This window comes from Musa acuminata, chromosome BXJ2-9, assembly GCF_036884655.1.
Source record: "Musa acuminata AAA Group cultivar baxijiao chromosome BXJ2-9, Cavendish_Baxijiao_AAA, whole genome shotgun sequence".
Lineage (NCBI taxonomy): Eukaryota > Viridiplantae > Streptophyta > Magnoliopsida > Zingiberales > Musaceae > Musa > Musa acuminata.
Window position 1 is genome coordinate 50,161,799 of NC_088346.1, and position 23,892 is coordinate 50,185,690.

General features: G+C 36.1%; 1 protein-coding gene across 4 annotated transcripts in view; it reads left to right on the plus strand.

The window, feature by feature from the left end:
• The window catches only part of LOC135623891 (uncharacterized), a 41,577-nt gene extending 18,238 nt beyond the window's left edge, over positions 1–23,339 (plus strand). For 3 of the 4 annotated variants that reach the window (XM_065127346.1, XM_065127347.1, XM_065127349.1), the window contains 17 exons: positions 2,557–2,656; positions 2,752–2,829; positions 7,907–7,974; positions 8,053–8,121; positions 8,194–8,271; positions 8,362–8,457; positions 11,579–11,649; positions 12,942–13,019; positions 13,097–13,190; positions 14,863–14,961; positions 17,302–17,519; positions 17,604–17,718; positions 20,841–20,972; positions 21,050–21,157; positions 21,284–21,393; positions 21,485–21,571; positions 22,346–23,339. In XM_065127346.1, the coding sequence (XP_064983418.1) occupies positions 2,557–2,656; positions 2,752–2,829; positions 7,907–7,974; positions 8,053–8,121; positions 8,194–8,271; positions 8,362–8,457; positions 11,579–11,649; positions 12,942–13,019; positions 13,097–13,190; positions 14,863–14,961; positions 17,302–17,519; positions 17,604–17,718; positions 20,841–20,972; positions 21,050–21,157; positions 21,284–21,393; positions 21,485–21,571; positions 22,346–22,838 (2,094 nt within the window). In that variant the 3' untranslated portion in view covers positions 22,839–23,339. The remainder of the gene's footprint in view (positions 1–2,556; positions 2,657–2,751; positions 2,830–7,906; positions 7,975–8,052; positions 8,122–8,193; positions 8,272–8,361; positions 8,458–11,578; positions 11,650–12,941; positions 13,020–13,096; positions 13,191–14,862; positions 14,962–17,301; positions 17,520–17,603; positions 17,719–20,840; positions 20,973–21,049; positions 21,158–21,283; positions 21,394–21,484; positions 21,572–22,345) is intronic. The other variant, XM_065127348.1, reaches the window with a different exon arrangement.
• Positions 23,340–23,892: the final 553 nt, after the last annotated feature.

Below are 23,892 nucleotides of genomic sequence, written 5' to 3' on the forward strand. Positions count from 1 at the left end.
CTTGGTGCCACAAGCAAACTTCTCTTGCCACTCTATTGATCACTATTCGGCAAGTCCAGAAGTTAAATGAGACTTTGAGAGGATTTAGAATTGTGGAAAGTAGGTGTAGAGGTGCTATCAAAGATCACCGTTTACTCTGTTTTTTTTTTTATATACTTGAAACCAGTTCTCTTTCTCTCTGTCCCTTTTACAGATTTGGTTACTCCTTTTGTGATAGAAAGTATTATTATGGCAAGTTTATTTAGAGAGCAGAAGCATTATCTTGATTTGGGGGTTATAGGTGCCATTATTCGATTGAGCTATGCTTGCAGCCTATTAGGCAGCATACTGAAAGAAGTTAAAGAACCTTTGTGTCTCTTGTTCTACACTCTACAGCCAGGCAAAAGAGTTACTTTTGGCTTGGTATTGCAGAGGGTAAACCTTTGTTCCATGATAATGTTGCCTAGGGTACTGTTCTACTCAAGGTTTGAAATATCATACTGTATCAAAGTTTTGATATTCTCATGGTACGGTATGGTACTGTATATCGAGCGGTATATCGCTCGGTATACCATTCAGTATATATATATATATATATATATACAAGTAAAATTTTTTTTGGTGATGTCGCTTTGGTGACATCGCAGAAAAATGAGACGACGTCGCCTTTATATATATATATATGTATTTATATATAAAAGTTAAAAAAAAAAGCGATGTCGCTCTCTTCTCCCCAAGCGGGGCGACGTCGCAGAAAAACGAGTCGACGTTGCTTATATATATATATAATCTTTTATTTATATATCTATTTATTTATATATTTATATATATTTATATTTATATATATAACTTTTTAGAAAGGCGACATCACCTTTATATATATATATATATATATATATATTATTTATTTATTTATTTATAAAAAATATCACCTGGTAGCAAGTGGTTCGCTTACTAGTTTACTGTCGGACCGGTACATACCGCTCATATCGGGCGGTATCATTCGAAACTGTATATCTTGGTTCTATTGGTATAATGGAAAATAGGATTATGGATAGGGCAAAAGAAAAGAACCATAAAATTGAAAAGCCAGTAATGCGAATGGGACTTCTGCCAGAATGTGCTAGTTTGCTATGAAGAAAGAGGAATATGGGGAGAGATGGTAGGTTCTGTACAATTTATGGCATTTTTTTTGTTTGGGGCTTTGTTAATTATGCTTTAGTAGTTAAGTCAATGAAGTTGCCTTTTGAGAGTGACCTTTCAAAAGAGTATTGTATGTTTTATCATGGAAATGATCAAGACAAACTTGGTTTAATTTCTATCAACCAATTGATCATTGGGACCTATGCAGTTAAAAAATCACTGGTTGTTTGGATCAATGCTAAAAATGGTTTCTAGTTGACTGGCAATTGATGATAGGTTAATAGTTAACTGATGGTGGTCCTCAGTGTTTATTAACCAGTATTGACAGTGTTTGTGGCTGTTTGGCCATCCAATCAGTGACTAGCATTGAGATAGTGTCTCAACCATTCTCATTGATGGTTGATAATATTGTTTGTAAGTAGGTAGGTTATTGATAACTGGTTCATCGGCAGGTCAAATGTTAGCTAATGATGATCATTGATGGATTGTAGGTCTGCCATTTGAGTTGTTTGCTCAGGGTTAAGGAGTCTTAAACTGGTGGTTACAAGTTTAACCTGCCAAACAATGTATCATTAAGAACAAGGATGTTCCATAAAAAAATATTTAATCTGAATTACCTGGGATAAAATGACTCGCCAAGGGGGTAGGTTAAAATAATCCTCTCCTTTTCTTTTGATAATGAAGATTACACTAGTTAACTAATTGGATTAGTAGGTAAGAACAAAATTAAGCTGGATTAGGATAATCAACCTGTGTATTCTTCTAAAACTCAAACTTTAATCTGCCATTGGTGGTAATTAGTGGGTTGAGATTTGGTAATAAACAATAAATAGTCAGCCAGCCATTGATTGCCTGTTGCTGACTGTAGTGTTAAGCAGTTGTTGACTGGCCATCAACTACTCAGTGTTGCTAGCTATGCAGTACAATGACTGTAGCCATATCTCATGGTAAGTTGTTGATAAATAGTGATAACTTGACTTTTAGTTTATCGTTCGAAGATGCCTTAGCAATAACCACTAAAATGTGAATTTGATCACTGAGTAGTTAGTATGAAAAATGACTTTTTAGATGACTTGGTGTGGACCAAACAATTTGAAGTTGGCAATTTTAACAAAATGCCACTTCCTGCTTTTGTCCAACTAGACATTTTCGGACTAGACTTGGATTAAGGATAGAAGCTTTGTATTGGGAGGTGATTTAGTGTTGTGTTTTACTCAACTGATTTTAGTACAGTGATTCTATCATATTTTGATTATTTTTATAGCTTGATGGATTGGCTGTGAGCAAGGTATTCAATAACCAAAGTGAAATATAGTAGTATACTGTCATATGTGGCAAAGGAAACTAAATATGAATAATGCTAAATCTTACAAACTTATCCATATATGGGTTATATTTTTTTACTACATATTTTTTTTCCATTCTATGCTGCAGCAGGAGTTTTTCCCAAAGCTAATAGACCTTTTCAGAATGTGTGAGAAGGTAAAAAATATGGATGGTCTTTACATGATTTTCAGATTGGTGAAAGCAATATGTGAGTATCTCTGCTTCTTATGATATTTCCTTTTCTTGTGTTCGTGATCTATTTCATTAGTAACATTGATAAGTTGATTGTTCCATCATCTGCAGTTTGTCTGAACAGCCCTCAGGTCTTTGATAGAATTTTTGGAGAGGAATATGTCTTGGACATCATTGGATCCCTTGAATGTAGGTTCAATAAATGTGATATAGTTTTCTTATTTCTTATTTGAATAGTATGGATGATCTGAATAGTTATGTAACTTTGATGCTTGATGTGATGTTCCATCCTTGTTAATTAACTCTAGATCATCTGGATATTTGTTGCTATTTCATGTGAACATATGTATACCTGATAGGTTCTTTATGTCTGTCCTGCATTTTGAATTGTTTATGTTTCATCACTGTTTCATGTACAAACAAATTTTATCATTGGAATGGCTTTAGAAGTATATTTATTTTCTAGATTTAGCTGCAACCTTCTAGATTTAGCTGCAACCTCCTATATTTTCTCCTGCATGTCAGCTACTTGTTTCTTTCTTACTGATTTTCTTTTCCTTGACATGTTAAGGGAAGTAACTATTAGGTTAAATTAGAAAATTATTTCTTAGTGTACTGTCGAAGCAAATTTGATCTCATTGAGATGTTCAATTCAAGTAAAAAATTTTGGTTGAAGTTGATTAACAGCTCATGCACTGTATTTGCTTCTAGGACTTGATGACATATTAATATTGTCTGATTGTACACATCTCACAAGTGCAAGGAAGTTTTGATATTTAATTCTTGTCATACTTGTGCAAGTAATTAAGTCAAAAGATGGCTAATGCTGACTTCCTGTGAAATGTAATATCATGCCTCTAATAAAAGACTTTAATACTGCAGTGCAGTCTGTGCTTCCATGGTTCAAAATGATGCATGGGCATGGAACATTGGCTACCTTAAGTCTGCATTTCCAACTTAAGCTTTTAGCTATCTTGTCTTGATTTTTATCCTTAAAACCATTGAATATGATATTGATAGGTAGGATACTTAGAAGTTAGAACAGTAGTTTCATAAGTGAATGAAATATATTTTCCAGAAACTTTATAGGTGATGACTTTGACTGACCAAATATATGCTTTTCAGAATTTGTATTGATACCTATATAAGTAAACCAATGGTCTCAAAGTTGAGAAGGTTTGGCCCAATGTGTCCAAGGATCCTTGCAGTAATAGCCTATGCTGTTCTTTCTGTTTTCACCATAGTTTCGAATAAGATTTTATGTTTTCTTGTCTGAAGGTTTTGAATAGGTATGTTTAGAATGGTTTGCAATATCGTACCATACCGCTCGGTACGGGTGGTACATACCAGTCTGATAGAGAACCAGTATGGGCAGTATCTCAGTATACCTTAATGTACTGTATGTTGGTATGTTCGGTATAACTCAGTACATACCGTGTCGATAGCTGATCGGTATGCTGGTACGATATGGTATTCAGAACCTTACTTTGGATGGATACTCTTGTTTAGGTTCGTGAATTAGTTTCAGTTGTTTTTGTTAGATTAGGGACAATACATAAGTTGGTCTCTTGTTGATCTATAATTTTTTAGTATCTGAGGGGAGTCAAGTTATGATAGATCCATCTTCTCGGAGTTGGCATCGCCAAGGCTTTATCCTTTTCCAGCAGTTAAGGCAGTGTTATTGATGGTCTTGGTTGCCCAGAGTCTATTGTTGTATGGTGCTCTCCTTGATTGTTGGTTGTATTAAGATCATCGGTGGTTGTGATACTAACTAGTAAGATCATCATTGTTACCAATGATAACACAGCACAGCCTAAGAAGCATGCTATAGTGGATAGACTAGCTTCTCGAATGGTTATTGGCGAGATCCATAAGATCTAAGCTAGACCCAGATGGAACTTGCCTAGATCAGCAGAATCCAAGGTTAGATCCAACTAGGCTAGATTTAGACCTGAATGGTTCGTAAAATCTAAGCTAGACACAAATGGATCTTCCCTATATCTGTGGAATCCAAGGTTAGATCCATATGGATCTAATCTATTTCAGCTATGATGAAATTTAGATCCACGAGGATCCAACTTAGAACCGTGTAGATGTAGGTTAGATCTGCAAGGTTAAGGCTTGATCATTATTAATCAAGCCCCAAATATAGTGCAAACTAAAGATGCATGGAAGAAGTGACACTAATTGTGACCTGATTGAATCTTAATTAAAGTAATTAAACTAACAAAGTAGTTTTGAATTTAAAATATTAATCGTGACCTAATTGAACCTAATTAAATAACCAAGTTGTTTGGTTTTACCTAATTTGAAGAATCCAGTCAAATCTTCAATTTCAACTGTCTCGAGAGATTGGACCTACCCTTCTGATTGGGATTTGTGAGAATTTAGGTGAGTTTTGGGGGAAGGGAGTAGGAACAAGAGGGGAAAAGAAACTGGAATGAGGACCGTTCAACCCTCTTGATTGACTCAAAAAGAGACCCTAACGAGTCCCTATGAGTCATCTCACCCTGCATGGGCTTATTGCCCGGTCTAGGCCTGGTAACGGGCCTGAACCAGGTGGTAAGCCCAGTTCACAGGACTTACTGGGTGGTATATACTAGTTCACCCAGTTTGTTAACCTATGGTTAAGATTCTATGGCGAGTGAAACTCAACAACATAAGTATGACCATTCATGCTGTATATACACAAACAAACCTCATTTCTTAAACTGATGAGAAAAATGACATGAAGAAAGGTTTTCATATTTCGATATGGATCCAATCAGTTTGGTGTACAAATATCCATGGGCTTCTCAAACAAGCATTGAAAGCCACATTGGTAGAGGTTCACTTTGGTTTTTTCCTATTAATTAGGGTTGATCCCTTGGGTTGAGCACTAGTGACTGGTATTAGAGCTACCATATATGCTACCAAGGATAAGATTTTTGCATGGGTACCAGTAATAATATTTAAAGCATTGTTACCAGCATACTGTACAATCCTACTGTTACTGCTAGCAATCAGAAAGAAATTTTTGTTTGTTCAACCTTGGGTTGACAGATCACAAACTGATATGATACAGATAGTATTTTTCTAGCATGAATTACCCATCCTACATGGGGATTTTACACTTAGGGTGTCTATAGTTCCATGTAATTGGTCTTGTAAGTGATGAATTGTGGGAAGTAGGAAGTCGTGCGGTTCCTTGTGTTTGGTTCATATGAGGATGAGAGGTACTGCATATTTAAATTGACTAAAGATGCCTTGTTTAAATGGGAATTGTAGTTTGACTTCCTGCGTGGCTTTGGTGAGTTTTTGGTGTCATGTAATGCTTATATTACGTGTAAACATATTCTAGACCAAGGTCTTCAATTTCGAATAGTACGTACCAGTCCGCTAGTAGATTGATACACTGATCGCCTGTTATCGGGTGTTATATATATATATATATATATATATATATATATATATATATATATATATATATATATATATATATATATATATATATATATATATATATATATATATATAGGTGACGTTGCCTCATTTTTCTGCGACATCGCCTTGGTGACGTCAGTGATTTCAATAGGCGCTTGGGCGAGGCGAGGCCCGAGCTCCTCACTTCATGTCCAAGCGCCTCGCTTCAACGAGGTGTCGCCTAGGCGTTCGCCCGAGCCCAGGCGTCGGGTGCTTCGGGCGAGTGCCCGGGTTAAACCATGCGATCTAACCAATGTTTTATGTCTGGTTTGATCTCCGCTGCTTTAGTTGGTTCAATCGAACCAACTAAATCACCGATAGGCTCCCTCTCGCGATTTCCCCGACTTCCCCAACCCTAACACTCGCGATTTTGTCGTCGAGATTTCTTCTCCGCTTTCGCTGCTCTCTACTACCGCTACCACTGTCGCTAGTCGCCGCTGCCACAATCGCTGCTCGCCGACTTCTCATCGCTGCCACAATCGTCGCTCGCCGCTCCCACTCCCGCTATCGCTCGCGGCTCCCGCTGCAGCTCGCCGCTCCCGCTGCAGCTACTGCTGTCGTTGCCTCAGTAGCCTTGGTCTTCTCACACTCTTCTCACTATACTGTTAACAATATATTAACAGTATACTACTTACTGTATACTAATAATAGTATTTTTATTTATTAGATTAATAATATATTATTTTGATTTTAATGCTATTAATTTTTATTTATTTAAAATTATTGTTAAGTTTTAGAATAAATGGTAAGTGTATAGAGCAACTCAATAGATTTGATGTAAAATTTTATTTTTTGATTTTTGAGACTTTTTATTAATATGATATTGTGATTTTGTACCCAATTTTCTTAATTTAATAGTATATTTTTTTTATTTAACTAATTTATGTTAATTATATTATATATTTTTATATTTTAGCGCCTCGCTTCGCTCGGGCGAGCGCCTGGCACCTTGGGCGTTTTTGGACCTTAATGCCTTTTGGCGCATAGCGCTTTTTAAATCACTGGGTGACATCGTCTTGCCTGGGGAGAAGAGAGGCGACGTCACAGATTTTTTTTCTTATATATATATATGTAGATTTTTTCTTTTATATATATATATATATACCCAGCGGTATACCGAAATATATCGCTCGGTATACAATATCATACCGTACAACGTATCTCGAAACTCCAGTATGATACGATATTTCAATCCTTGCTCTAGATTGATTTTAGAGGTGATCACCATTTTGTGCTTTTTAATTTGGTTCATGACTACATTTTTCTCCATGTAATATTTGCATATTGGATGGTCCTTTTTTGTTTAGTCAATTCATACTCTTGAACTACTTATGTAACAGCATAAGATCATGGTTACTCAACTGTGGTAGTGTGGTTGCTGTTCCTATTCACTTTCATATTTTTATTCATTCCTGGTATCCTTGTCTCTTACAATGAGAAATTTTATTTGTTTAACAATTGGGTTTCATTACCTTGAGCTTTTTCTATGGGGTTGAGGTGTCATTAGAGAAGTTTTATTTATGAATTGAATACACCTGCTTCATCAGTTTGGTGGGCTGCAGTAGGTTAAGTAGGTTTCGGATCATGATTTTTCAACCATTTTGGAAAACTGACCCTTTATGTTAGCATACACAGACCCAACTAACTTGTTTTAGTAGACCACTTTGCAAGGTAATGTGTATTTAAGGCGAACCCTTTCTATCGTGTAATTTACTTTTTCCATTGACATGTACATATATATCCTTTATAATTACATTGAAATATTAAAATTACCAGTTTGTATGAAAAATTGTGTTCTTTGCAGATGATCCTGAGTTCCCTCAAGTGCAACGGCATCGTGCTTTTTTGAAGGAGCATGTTGTTTTCAAGGAGGTCATATAATTGAAAAATGCATCACAACTGACTTGCTCATGAATTTGGTGAATTCTAAGTTCCTTGTTTCTTTTCCAGGCCATCCCTATCAAAGACTCGTCTGTCTTGTCAAAGATTCATCAAACTTACAGAGTTGCTTATGTAAAGGTCATTATTTTCCTTGGTTATTGACTTGGATCTTTCTTACTTGGGGCCTTATAATTGTTGTAATAATTTTAGGATGTGATTTTGGCAAGGGTGTTGGATGAGGCTACAATAGCAAGTCTTAGCTCAATCATTCATGGAAATAATTCTTTTGTGAGAATCTCAATCTTTGTTCTTTGATTATTTTTAAAATAGTTGTGAGATTTATCTGGTATTCAAATTGTGGTAACGATTTCGTTTTAGGTTATTTCTTTGTTGAAAGATGATACTTCTTTTATACAAGAATTATTTGCAAGGATGAGATCAACATCCACTTCAGCTGAATCAAAAAGGGAGTTGGTATGATAATATCTTTTCTAGATCATTTGGGAACTTTCAAGTAAAGCAGAGGTTTCTCAATATGTTTTTTTAACCTTGTATTATTCACCGTGCTGATATGTAGTATTGTGAACTGAATATTTCTGTCAGTAGTTTTTTGATAAAACTAGTAAATCAATTGCTTACAATGCGTGCCTTTTAAGTAATGATCAGTGTCAAATTTTGTCCTTACTGAATAGCTTTGCCTTTTAGCTTATATTCTAAAGTATTTTCAGCTAAATCTGTTGATACTAATATTTTGCATCGTATTATATTTTTGTTGCGGATAATGATTCTTTTTCACAACTGCTTATGGAGTAAAAAAGTTATAATCTTGATGCATTCCAGTGGAAAGATACAATCCGAAAATTTTGTTCTTATGGAATAATTTTGCTTCTTAGCTTATATTATAATATGTTTTTAGCTAAATTTGATGACACTTGCAATATTCCCATTGTATTATATTTCTGTTGAGTATGATCTTTTTTTCTCAACTGCTTATGGAATTCAAAAGTTATAACCTTGATGCTGCAATCCATTAGAAAGATGGACTCCTTGCAATATATTTTGCTTGTCACATTAGTACTTCAACTATTGATTTTTTTCTCTATTATATCTTTTCAATTATAAATAAAATAGCATTTTGAATGGCCTGGTCCTTGATGGGTAGAAAATGGCCTTCATGGACTCACTATGCCTTTTGCAGCTATTATTCTTAATAGTTTCCTAATGTATTATTGAGTTGTGGTGCCAACATAATGGTGACTTGTCAGACTGGTAAATATTGCTCATACCAAACTGTACCAGACTAACAGGCTGATTAGACTTGTATACAGTTTGGTACTGATTCTACTGAACTACCCAACCGCTTGATAGTGCACCACCGATTCATATGGATGTTAGTGGCAGGTCATGATATTTCGTGCTCAAATATGCAATCAGTATTTTTCTAAGAGCTGGATAACTGATAATGAGAGAAACTAAAGCTTACAGATGGAGATGCTTCTTTAGATGGATTATAAGACTGGAAATAAAAAGAAGAAAACTCAGCTTTATTTTCTATTTCTGCTTAGTTTAGGGCTTAGTTGTATTTAGTTTGACCCCAATGATCAAATTGATTGCTGGGGCTTATTTTGGCGCTTTAAATCCACCTCCCTTGCCCTTTATTCACTCACACTCAATGACTAATCGGTTGATTCAAGATCAATGAGAGCAACTTCCTTGATAGAGCACTCTTCAACAAAATTATCCTTGATGAATCGAAAAGATAAATTCAAAATTTATCTTCTTATAATCAAGAATTTCTATTCATTTATGACTTATATACACTTTATTCTTAGCTAAATATAATTTATATTACCAATAAATTTTTTAAAAACTCTAAAACTAAAATTTTATTTTCCCACCATTTTTTGGTCATTTTCTCGAAAACTAGTACATATCAGTGATTTAAAAAGCGCTAGGCGTCAAAAGGCGCCTAGGTCCAAAAACACCCAAGGCGCTAGGCGCTCGCCCAAGCGAAGCGAGGCGCTAAAATATAAAAATATATAACATAATTAATAAATATAATTATTTAAAATTTTAAATAAAAATATGCTATTAAATTAAGAAAATCTATTAACAGTATTGAAAATTAATCATTTCAAATAAACTTAATATTAACAGTATACTGTATACTGAGCCTGCTGACTGAGAAACGAGGAAGCAGCGGCGAGCTGCGAGCAACGGTAGCGGCAGCAGTAGCGGCAGTGGGAAAGGGAGCGGGAGCGACGAGCAGCGGGAGGCGCGAGCGGCGACAGAGGCAGCGTTTGCGAGCGGCGGGAGGCTCGAGTGGCGACAGAGGCAGCGTTTGCGAGCAACGAAAGCGGCAAGTGGCGACAACGGCAGCGTTTGCGACTAGCGACAACGGCGAGCAGCGAGATCGGGATCGGGATTGGGAGTGGCAGCGGGTTAGGGTTGGGTAAGGGTTATATCGGTTTAGTTGGTTCGATTGAACCAACTAACCAACCGAACCAGACCTAAAATCCTGGTTCGGTCGCCTTGGTTTACCCAGGCGCTCGCCCGAAGCGCCCAGCGCCTGGGCTCGGGTGAGCCCCCAGGCGGCGCCTGTTTGAAGCGTGCCGCTTGGGAGATTAGCGAAGCGCTCGGGCCTCGCCTCTCCTCGCCCGAGCGCCTTTTTCAATCACTGGTATGCATCAACAAACCAATGCACGTTTCATATCAACAAACGGACATGGTATGCATTGGCAAACCTAAACCCTAACTACAAAAGGTAGAATAAGAAATATTTGCATTCGTGAGTATTTAGTGTATTCAAAATTAAAGTGTTGAAACATGTATGTATATATTTAAAGAAGTCCCATAAACGCACGAGTAATATTAGGTGGCAATTTTTGAATAGTGGTGTGATGAGAGATAAAAAACCTAAGAAAACTATAATAGATACTGTAACAAATGATTTGATTGCTCCGAGTCTGACTTGCGAGATCGCTTTCAATGGAGCTAAATCATGCAAAAAGATTAATGTGTCTGAACTCAAAAGTTCAGACATCATTACATGTTGTTTTTGTCATAATTTTCTGTTGATCATGTCTTTTTATTACATAGTGGCTGAACATATATATATATATATATATATATATATATATATATCTTCTTTTTGACTGAAATTTAGAATGAAGTACTTGGTTTGTCACAGATTCATGTTATATGCATAATGTTTGTTCCAAAATTGGTACCATGGCAAGGCTTAGACTGCTTACATTAACCCTTTTCAGATTCCATTTTGGTGATGGCCTCATGCTCAGGGCCTGCATAAACTTACCTAGTCTAAGATTCCATAATGCAAGTAGTTGGCCCTTTATTGGGATAATGGCATCCATATCATATCTTCTCTTATGTATTGTCTATTCTGAATACAAAAGACTGATGTTATAATTCCTTTTTTATAAATGTGATCTTACACCAATAAGATCATATTATGTACTTTTTTGCTTTGATGTTGATCTGACTACAGTGTTAAAATTTCATATATGTTGCTGATTATATGTTCTGACTTTTGTTAAATTGATTCTTTTGAGAGATAAATTTTCTTCATTTCTAGGTATTGTTCTTGCATGAATTTTGCAATCTGAGCAAAAGTTTGCAGCCAGTTCAACAATTGCGGCTTTTCCGGTAGGTGTTTAATTATGGCCTCATAGATGTATTTTATGTTGTAAATTGGTCTAGAATTAGGCAACGGATTGATGGATTTATTGTGGTTCTGGAGTTTGGTCAACTCTTTGTGAATTATGGAATTATTGGTAAGAATCTTCTTGCATCATTGTTTGATGTTTAATTTTGTCCTTTTATTATTGTTTAGTTGAATTGAGTCCTATTCATTGGACTGTTGGACAAAATTGTTGCCTCTGTTTATATGGCTGGTGTTCAATCACTAACAAAATGGATATGCTTACAGCACGATTGTGCTTTCGTCTTCCTCTTCATTCTCCTATGTTTTCACCACCACCACCTTCTCATCCTTATCCTCTGCCTCTCTTGCAACTGAGGTCTTCCCCTCTTTAACACCGGTCACTCCTTTTCTTCCTCCCAGTCACATTCAATTTTCTCTAATCCTCACCTACTGCCACACAACCTATTTCCCATAGTCACTTATATGGGAGCGAAAACGCAAAGGAAGAAGAAACGATAGGGATGGACCTGCACATCTTTTACATTTCCGGCTATTGTTGTGCCTCTCCAGTCAACACCAACAAAAATTGAGGAGAAGAGTAAGGTTTTAGCATCCTCTATTATAACCAAAGAAGGAAGGGAAGTGGCTGTAGTCCTATTTTGTTTCATCTCCAACATGGGCCCAACATGGCCCTAGCAAAACTTTCAGAGGTGGGGAATAAAGTACCAACTCCAGCTGTCTTCATCCTCTTGTCTCCAGTCACCCTCTCTGACTGCACAAAAAAGGGCCGAAGAAGAGGGATTGGTGGTGTTGGTGAAGAGGAGGAAGATGAAGAAATGAGAGATGTAATTGGAATTGTGTTAGATGATGTGGAAAGTTTGGGCTCGGTAGGTACAAGGCAAAATATGATATGTGGTGGGCCAGCACCAGCAAAGATTATTTTTTTAATTAGTATTTGATGTCAACAAGCAATGATGCGGTGCAACATTGTTCTCAAAACCATTTTTCTCTTGTAGCTGTTTCTTTTTAATTGTTAAATGAAATATTTTTAGCTGACGGATCAATTTTGATGTACTTTTTTGTTGAATGATAAAATAATCCTACCTAGATTATATTCTTCCTGTCTAGAAACACTTCTATGGTTAAATTGTAAAAGCTAGCTGTATCCCTAATTTTGTCCTTGTACTAAAAAGAACCAGTTGTGCCTTTTTCTAATGTTTTATTAGTTAATTAAAAAGTCTCAGTGTCTACATATATATCTTTGTTTCTGTTTAACAGTATTTATTGCTTATAGAGATCTTGCTGCTGAAGGCATATTCGACATCGTAACAGAGGCATTGCAGAGTCAGGACAGAAAGCTTGTTTCTGCCGGGTAAATGGTAGACCTTTTTCTCTTGTTGTTAGAAATACAAATTGCTCCACTCTGTATATGTTGCATCGATAATGCAGGACAGACATCCTTATCCTCTTCCTCAACCTAGATCCTAGTCTTCTCAGAACATATGTCATCCAGCAAGAGGCAAATTCTCTTCTTGGGCTTCTGGTAAGCAGGCTGCTAGTTGCTTGGTCTGGTAGAACATATATCCTTGTTTTTTCTCTTGAAAGATGTCAGAATCATGGACTTATGTTAGTTGAACCTGCAGAATGCATGTCACATGGATATTCTTCTAATAAGTGGCACACCATAGATATAGGGCCATGTGCTTTTCAGGTTCTGGTTAGGGTTGCCACTGTATTGTGATGTATGCCTTGTTGCGATGATCACATGCTAAGGCACATGACAGGTTTTATGCATTGGCATCATATATAGGATGCATCAATGAAACACTTTGGCATTCTGGGCCAGAACTCATTGGCACCAATCAGCACCTCAATCCATATGTCAAGATGTAATTGTTGTGTTATCTTTAAATATTTGACTAGCCTTGACTTGTGCTTGGTGTGTGCCCAAAGACTAATATCAGGTATGAATTTGATACGCACCACACAAGTTTGAAGTCCTTATATGGTTGATTTAATATGCCACCACTCAGAATGAGAGTGATATTTTTAGCATGTTAAGGATACATGTTATGTATATTATTCAGCCAACCTCTGCTATTCTAGTAAATTCTATAATGATTCCTATCTGAGTATGTATTGGAGAGTTTTTGGATATTGGTGGATTATTAATTTTGAGGAAACAAGGTAAAGGGGTGAGTTTTAATTTTGGTGAAAAAAGGTTAAGTAGGGGAGCATAGGTCTTTGATGTCTATCCCTCCAATAACTTCTCATGTGTACACCTTAAAATGGAAATCCATTTTGATGTGTTTTGTTGTTGAAATATACAATTCATTCTGGAAACCTCGTCTGATGAGGAAATGACACCTGATGTGTTCTCAAACTGATGTACATGAAACATGCTTCACAGCAGGTTTTGGACCAAATTGTTCATCACGCTAATCATGAACTGGACAGTACTAGCACAAAACATATAGATTGGTGCTGGTACTGTTCATTTATACTCTTTTATTATTTTGTTCAATAGGACAAAGTGTTACAGGTCAAGTCTACCATTCTTATACCAGTAACCTATCTATCAGATAGATTATCAAAACTGGTGTCTGACGAATATTTAACCTTAATATCCATTGCCGACTGTTCCATCAACAGGTAAGACGGACAACACATCTGTTGTGTAGGTCAATATGTTCCTTATCACTCATTCAAAATATGGGTAGGAATAATGAATACCACTTCTCTTTGGTTTTAGAGATTGTCATGTTATAAGCATTTACTAATCTGGTCTACATGTCCTTTGGTAACATTTATTCATCTTTCTTTTATCTAGCTGCAATTGTTTTCATCACCAAAACAGTGTACATGACTATAATAATTGTATTTATTTATAATATTACAGAGAAACTCTATTTTAGGTTTATAGGCAATAATTCAGTCAGAAACTTCTTTGTACTATGTTACCCATGAAACCAGCATTTAATTCTCTTTTTTTTTTTTGGTAGAACTTCTTTGTACTATGTATCCATTAAATCTGTACTAAGTTAAATAACAGATTCAGATATGGGTATTGCTGAAATAATACCAAGTAATTCATTTGCTATGCCACTAAAAATGATTAGTTTATATATAAACAGAAATTTATATGTCTGTATTCTTTGGTGGCTTTGTTTTTGTTTTTCTGGTACAAATCTTATGGAACTCCTTTTTCTCCTCAGGTTGAAGGTATGATAAGCAATTTCACAGAGGATATGCATTGTCAGTTCCTTGAGATCATTCGCATATTGGTGGATTCACACAATGCTTCGGGATTGCAGGTGCTCTAAGATTTAAACTTCTTTTTAATATCTCATCTATTTAGTATATTGTTTTATCTTTTTGGCTTGAAGTTTGTATGAGTTTTCATTAAAGATATATATCCATGGATAAATCCTGAAGCAGCTGATAACGTCTATCTTGTTTTTCTCTTCATTGGGGTTTCTCTTTCCTTGTTTTTGACATAATAAAGACTTAATTGTTTTAATGAATATAAAGTTCAATTTTCTTTGTGCTTATAATTAAAATAGAAAACAGCAATAGTGTATCGTCAATGGTTATATCTGCTGGGTTTAAATTTTCCTTGTGGCCATCTGATAGAACCCCAGAGGAATTCTATGTAGATTGATCTTTGAGGGAGATTACTCCTTGGAACACTATAGGGGTTTCACCCTCCTAGAAGTCGGCCAAATGGCTGCTAGCTTATATAGGACTCCAAACTCTAGCCCTAGGGGCTGCTTTCTAAGTGAGTTACCCCTTTTGCCCTCAGCCCTAACCAATTGGCCCAATAAAAGGAGGCGGCAGCTAGGATTTCCAAAGGCCCAATATAAACCCTAGCTACTCTTCTTTAAAGGATAGAGGCGGCTAGGTGAGGTTTATTATAATCTCACAAGGTTTTATTAGCTGCTTCTTGGTTGAGTAGGACCCAACCCTGCTAGGGTCCTATCACCGTCTGCAGCCTGTTGCTTTATTCTCACATGAAAACCTTGTTCTTTCTCTATAGACAGCACCTTCTAATATATAACATATAAGGAAATAGTACATTATGATATCTAATCCCTATTAGGTAATTCAATGTGTATAGTCCATGTAGTACATTCTATTCAGGCTGCTTGTCCCAGCACAGCTGTGTGCCATGGGCCACAGCCAGGTTGGACAAAACATAAGATCTAGGTTGTCAAGACCAAGGTTTAACTCATCGGTCCGAGCTGGCATGCCAGCTGGCCGGCAACATGGCACGTGTCACCCCGTACTAGTGTATTGACACATAGTACGCTGGTGCATAGTGGTGTTTCGATGAGAAAGAAAGAGGTTGAAAAGGAAGGTCCAGTGGAGAAACAAAGGAGGAAGAAGGAGAAAGGAAGAAAGAAGAAAAGAAGAAAGAAAAGAGGTCAAAGTGCAGTGATACCTGGGAAGCAGCGATAGCGTCGAAGGGAGGTAGCAGCATCAGTGGCGAAGTGGCGAAGAGGCAGCGCTACGGCTTCGTACACGATAAGAGCCCTAATGCCTTTTTTTTTTAATATGCTGAAATGGACTCACATTTTGATTATTATTATTATTTTAATTTGGACCGCCCAAAACGGGTTGGTCCATATATCGGTCCATGCCCGGACGAGTATGTACTGCCCAAACCATACTGTTTCGGGTGGTACAGCAATCCTTGGTCAAGACACATCTAGGTGCTTAACTAACACCAACTAAAATCTCTCTGATAAACACTATTATCTTGGAGTGCCATAATAGTAAAAAATTGGTTATATATTGAACTGCAAAGAATCAAGGATTTAGTATAGTTTTAGCGACAAGTTTGTAAAGATTTGTTTAAATTGTTTATTGAATCTTTAAGTATGATCTTTAGCTTGGTTTCGTTGTAGATTTTGAAACTCTGTAATATGAGCTTAACTTTAAGAGTTCGTAGTTTGTTTCACATGAGGCATAAAACTAGCTATATCTTTTCTTGTGTTTTGTTTCGCTATTTATTTATTTTAATAAATATAAGCAAATTATGAAGATTCTGTATGACACGCATGGTTGACCTAATGCAGACTTCAATTTTTACAAGCCTTACCTGTGTAATAATCAGATCTATCTTGGTTCTTTTGAAGGACCAGCTGCTCTGACTCTCTTAATTTTCTGATCATCAATGCTTATTTATATTTTATACATGACCCTGCAATTGAGTCCCCTATGAACTATTGCTGTTCGTGAGTCTTTTGTGGTTGGAAGATGACATTTTGTAGTAAATTATTGCCAGTATTTGTTAAATAATCTTATCCTCTCTTAAAAAAAATTAAATTATTGAATGCAACTTTGCTCATGGCATGTTCATATGGGATGACTGTGATTTATATGCTACTATTATTTTTGGCATTTGATCAAATCTACTTTTGTACTTTCTTGTTATGCATTTGGTGTCGCCGACACTATTCAAGTTTATTGATGCAGGTAAAACATAGAAAGACCATTTGTATTTGGTAGTTTTTCCTGGTCTGATTGTTGGAAATCATATGTTGAAATTAGCTTGTAAGGATTGTTCTGTCCTTTATCTTTCTAACTGTTTCTCATATAGTTTTTCATTTTGATTTTACTATTTACCTGCCTAATACTTCTGATTGTTGCAGAGAGATGCAATTATTGATATTTTCTATGAAAAACATCTCAATCGATTAATAGATGTTCTTGCATCATCTTGTCGAACAAGAAATAATTCTCCCACCATTCCGAGATCGGTTACCTCTTGTGGTGGAGTTGAATCTCATGCTGTCACTAAGCCTGAAATTTTATCCAACATCTGTGATTTGCTTTGCTATTGTGTGGTTCAACATCCCTACAAAATAAAGTGAGAATGTATTTCAAGTAATCAGATTTTATTTTTGTTTATTATGGCCAGAGAAACTAATGTTCTTTCTGTTTCTGGTTTCAGGTGCAACTTTCTTATGAACAATGCCATGGAGAAGGTCTTGTTTCTGACAAACAGAAGAGAGAGATTTCTGGTTGTGGCAGCTGTTCGTTTTATACGAACTGTCATCTCTCGCAATGTGAGTGTTTGTTTTATGTAAAGGACTTCAATTGTGAAAAAGACCATATACCCATAAATCTATTTTTCATCATTTTTGTGTGTGATGCCTGGAAAGCGTGTGCCTTAGTCAATTCAGCTGCTGCTTACTTTTAAACTCTTCACTAACTGAAATTAACTATAATCCATCTCTAGATATCAGGATAAAGATATATTTCCAAGGAATGTGCAACGAATGTTTGAAAAAGTGAAGTAATAGCTTCCTTTCCTTTTACTGGTATAACATGTTACAACAGTTTATTATTGGCTGTTCTCTGTGGTCATTTTGTCTTGATCAATTTTTTAACATGTTTTCCGTTCAGTGGCTAGGTTCAGACACAAATGGACAAATGTTATGCATGTAGATACATGATATTCTTTTTAAATTTGCTTTTACATTCTGATATTGCTACTGATAGTCTATTGTAGAAAACGTATCTAGCTAATTACCCTATCTCTAAAAAAAAAAACTCTTTATCTCTTATCAAAAACATATTATAATAGGAAAAGGGTTGTTGCCATATTACTTAACAACGGCAGAAACCATAAAATTATTATCTAATCATGTCAAATGTAATGGTGATAAACTAGTTTTTGTTGGTACCAAATAGTAGCTTCTCTTTTGCCTGATACTGCATACATGACATTTGACTCTTGTCAAGCCCTAATTGGCAAGAGTCTCATGCATTTGAGTGTTGTTTTTGTTATGGCAATGTTGCATGTGTGTAGCATTAATGAGCTGAGATTTTTAGCCCTGGACCACTTGTCATGATTTGAATTAATTTGTAGTTTCTTTTGTTACATTTGGTTAGAAAAGTTTGTGGCAACCTTTGAGAGAAGGTAGGCAAGCACATCAAAAAGCTCTCGTTGAGAAGTTCAATAAGATGCATATCAAAATTCTCAAAGTAGTGTTTCTGCCGAATGTTAATCTCGAGTCCAGATTAAGACGTTTAAGTTTTAGGTTACTGGCAGCCACCATTAAACTGTATTAGATATTATGAGCATGGCTTTTGGCTGCTTTTATTACAGGACTAGGTTGTTACCAGGAGTGACACAAGACACTATCACTCAGGTGTATCAAAGTGTAAAGGGTGTAAAGGGTGGTGGGTTCTGAGATTGCTCTAACTGACCTATCAAATCATCCATTCACACATTGTGCAACTTAAGCAAGAATTCTTGTATTATTCATAGTAAGGGTAAAAGTTCTAAGATAAAAGACTAGATTGGTAACTCAGAATAGCCAAACACTTTCAAGGAAAAAGGATTACAACTATAGATACAATCATTAGAAGAAGAATTAATGGAATTTGTTTATGAAAGATTTGAAAAATCTATAGAGATTGATATCAAGGTAAGCAATCTCGATTGTATTGATATCTGTCATTGGGCGGGCAACTATGGTACTGGTCCATACCAATGTACCAAGTGTCAGGACAGAATTATATATCAGATTTCGATAAACACAATAAAATAAATCTAGAAATAAAAAACATATTTTATTCTAATTACTTCCCATTTATGGCTGTATACAATCAAATTAGACAGGTTTGGAAAAATGAGAAATAGATTATTGAAACTCTCTCATCCAGAGTGGCAATACAAATGGAGGCTTCTTCTTATAGAGAATTGAGACTTGTTTTTGCCTTGTTAGCCGATTTAACTCCAATGTTGCCAGAACCTTGTCTTTGCTTGTAGACCTTTCTTGATGAATCAAGTTAGATGCTTATAAACTAAATCAGGTTTATAAAATACTAAATGAGATGTAAATCAAAGACAAATACTTGCTTGGACCCGTATCGATACATCTAGGATCAATTCAGGTTTGGTACCAAGCGTTGAGATCCTGGTAGTGCTCCTATCATCAAGATGAATTATGTGACTCAATAGTTGGTGGATCGGGATCCTCGACACGATGGGTACTCTTATGTCAATAATGCACGTCTCTAAGACCCATGCATGTAACTGCTCACATGGCATTTGATACTAGTAAACATTATGCCATTGATGCAATAATGTGGTCGCATTTGTCGTCGCATCATCATTGACTCTTATGGTAGGAGGCTCTTGTAGTAAGTATGATCACAACTGGTATGTCATTGGAGTATAAGAGTGTGATGGAGCTACGATTGTCATCACTGCATTATTGTTGTGTGTCCGACTTGGAGAAAAATGACTAATTTCCATCATGCATCTATTGTTCATCATATCCACCACAATTGTAGGAAGGTTCTGAACAAGATGAACCGGTATTGGTGTCAATGGATGATTTGACACAAATCAAATTTGACTGTTACCGACCAATATTGGTCAGTAATGGCCAAATCCCGACCAGTACAACTGGTAAGCTATGTATACTAGGTAGTACACCTCCAATTTTGATCGGGACACCTATATCGGGTGTGAAACCAAGGTTTGACGTACCGTAACGTAAGCTCGGTACGGGCGGTATGTGCTAGTTCGACACCTATATCATACTGATAGGTTGTTGGTACACCAGTACGAACCGATAATGCGAACCATGTGTGAAACAATCAAGATTTAGTCTATGTCTTGGTGGTAAAGACTAGTGATTTTGTGTCATGCAGATTGAAGTTGTAAACATAGATATTGTTGTAGATAAGAATTTTAAGGATGATCTTAAATCTGATGATAGGATTATGGATTTATAATTTGTGTTTAGGGAAGAGATTTTGGATGTATAATTGCTTATGCCCCCTCAAATTGATCTATATGATCAAACAAAATGGAATTTTGGAAAAATGTAGATGAAATTATTCATGAAATACCTTCAATTGAAAACTTACATTGGACAAAATTTGTGACTTCGGATGTAGGGGAATAAAAAAAGTGGTAGATTTTAGATTTTACTATTTATGATATCATAATTCTTATATTTACTTTGAGAGGATAGATGATCATGAATATTTTGATTTCTTACATGAGTGACATGATCATAGTAAGAGACTCTTTATTGTTACAAAGTTAGAATTTCATGCAAGTGTTGCAAAGAGAAATCATGAGGAACATGTTCATGCAAGAACTTTAAAGTTTTATTGCTTGCGTACAATGATTTGATGGTTGGTATATTTTACCTGCTTTTTTTAGGATGAGCATCTTCTTCGCCATATTGTGAAAAATAATCTTCTGAAACCGATCATCGAGGCCTTCATCAAGAATGGTGATCGATACAATATGCTGCATTCAGGAGTACTGGAACTTCTCGAGTATATCCGGAAGGTACTTTTTTTTATTGTGCTCTTCTAAGCACAGAGCCCCTTGAATTTTGCTCTTACTAGTGTATTGCATTTATGTAGGAGAATCTCAAAATTCTGGTCATTTATGTGGTTGAATGTTTCTGGGAACAACTACTAAAATTTCAGCATCTGGGGATAATTCAGGCCCTAAAGATTAAATATGAGCAGGTATGAACTCTACGTTATGGTATTTAGTGGCTCTTCTATCCGTAATTGTTGATACACTAACAATAAAGCAGCTAAATATACTCTGAATTTGCAATTTAATTAGGGTGTTTTGATGCTTCAAAACAGTGTCTGGAGAAATCTGAGGCTAACAACACTAATACTGCAGTCGACTCTCAAAAAAGGATAGAGGAGCGGACCCTTGAAAAAGAGGAAGAAGACTACTTTAATGAAGACAGGTGTGATTAATTAACCTACTGTTGCTAGAAATAATTATAATTACTTAGTTAAGTATATTTCTTGTGTTTCTGATATCCATTTCTTGTTCAGTGATGAAGATTCTGGTGCTCAGCATATGCATAACCAACATGCACATGCGACGTTGCCTAATGGAACCAAAGTCAACTACTCATCAAGGTACCTATTAGTCCTTTTTATTTTTTTAAGAACTTTACCCTAAAAAAACATGCATATATCTAGTAAATGTAGCATTTTAATGACCCAATGACACATCATTATCAACAAAACTAAACACCCATGGAGTTTTTTTCCTCCCATATTTTATACCATGATCAGCAAAACTAAAAATAAAAAAATCTGAATTAAACTTTTAAAATATATTCTCAAAGTTAATATTAGATTTTTGTATGTGTTATTGTTGCAAATATCTCAATATAGAACATGGAGAACATTTAATTCAAGTACATTTGACAGTACAAGAAAAAAACAATCATGTTGGATCTTACCATCAAAGGTATTATTTCATTCAGGATTTGGATTGTTTAGCACCATCTAGGTCCATTACAGAATTTGGATTATTGAAGTCTAAAATCCTGACTAAACTGGGGAATCCCAACTCATATTCTTTTAATATACCTTGACGACAAAACTTGTATTTATGAAGCACAAGGGGTCTTTCTCTGTATCTTATTTTTTGATACTGTGCTGTTGTTGAATTGTTGATTGTTTCTGACATCTGATACACTTTTCATATCATTTGATTTTGATCCATAGGAACTGATAATGCATCGTGGCAAAGCCACATGGCATTCTTTGTGTATTAATCGTCTTTAGAATGTTACTGCTTACTATAGATTCTTTAAAGATATAATTCATCTATAGTTTTGATGTATGGATCATTGAATGTGCTTCATGCATTGTTTTATTTTTTGTTACCATATATTTTTGTAGGTCTGGATCTGTTGGACTGGTTGATTATGAGGACGACGAAGATGATGATGACTATAATCCACCTCCTAGGAAATCAGAACCTTCCATGGACAACGATGATGATGATGGTTTTCCCAAGATTAAACGCAAGTCATCAACTACTGTTAGTTTGAAAGATGAGAAGCTTTTGGTGACAAAGAAACAGAAACTGGAGGTTCGTTTAAATGATGGTGAGGATGCTTCTGTGGCTTCGACCTGTGGCAACCATGACTCACCCTGTAAAAGTGAGCCCTTGCATGACTCTCCTTCCCAGTTAGATTCAAATGGAAGACCAGATGAAAGTGACATTGAAGGTGAATCTGCAAACCCTCAAATCCATCGTTTATCTGATGCTTCAGATACTGGGCAGTCAAGTAGAGATGACTGTCCATCGGTGCCCCACAACAATCCATCGCCCAAGAGGGTGGTGAATGACAAAAACATATCTGGTTCGGAGCCATTTTCAGTACGATGAAGTGACGCTCCTACCGGGGCATAATTTGTCACATTTGATTTGAACCAAGGAACATCCGGATAGAATGTCTTCCCTCCAAGAAAAAGTGATGAATTAGAAGATCTCAACACCAGTATGGTGACACGTAGGTTCCAAACTTCAGATGAACTTTGGGATTGCATGAGCTGTGCAACTTGAGCAAGTAAACTGACATGACAACCATTCTGCAGCCTGTAATATGCTTGCTCATTTTCATGACATTCACAGATCTAATGCATCTTTACATGATCTGGGCAAACCAAAAAAAAAGAAGGGAAAGAAGAAGAAGAACAAGAAAGAGAAGAAATTGTGGCCCTTTTTTTCCTCAGAAATTTTGTGGGAATGTTTTTAGTATCATTATTGTAAAACTGAACAGATTATAATTTTCTCTTGAAATGTCAATAGCAGAGCAGGGATAGCAGAGTTAGATGGCCATTGTAATTCATTTGCGGCCTGGATATAAAAATTACCCTCTTGGCTCGAGGTGTTGATTTTTCTCCTCATCCAAGCCACAAATTGGCTCGCGTATTGCCGTTTAGCAGGTATAAATTTGGTGGTGGTAGTAGTAAACATCACCAACAATCTCCTGCAGTGTCAGAGGGTCAAGAAGACAAGCTCTTAATAGTTGTGTGATAAAAGGTCAAAGTCACATTGAGGTACAACTACCTTGGAGTCCTATCCAATCCTGTGTCACAGTAGGTTGGGGTATTGAGATGATTGATATCTTGCATTGTTGATATCTTTGCTCGTCCTGAACAAGCATGGTGGAATAGCTTATGACGGCTAAGCATGAAAAGGTCATAATTTACACTATTTCAAGTAAAATTTAGCTAATTCTCTGCATGCATGCTACACTTTTTAACTGAACGAGCTTGACATGCTATTATCATTTTAGAATTCTCTGCATGAATGCTAACATATGTGATGACCTATGATCTATTTGCCCTATTTACTATAGGGAACTCTTCAGAGAAAAGTAACGAGGATAAACAATCTCGTCCTGAACAGGGATATATTGGTGGAATAGCTTATGACG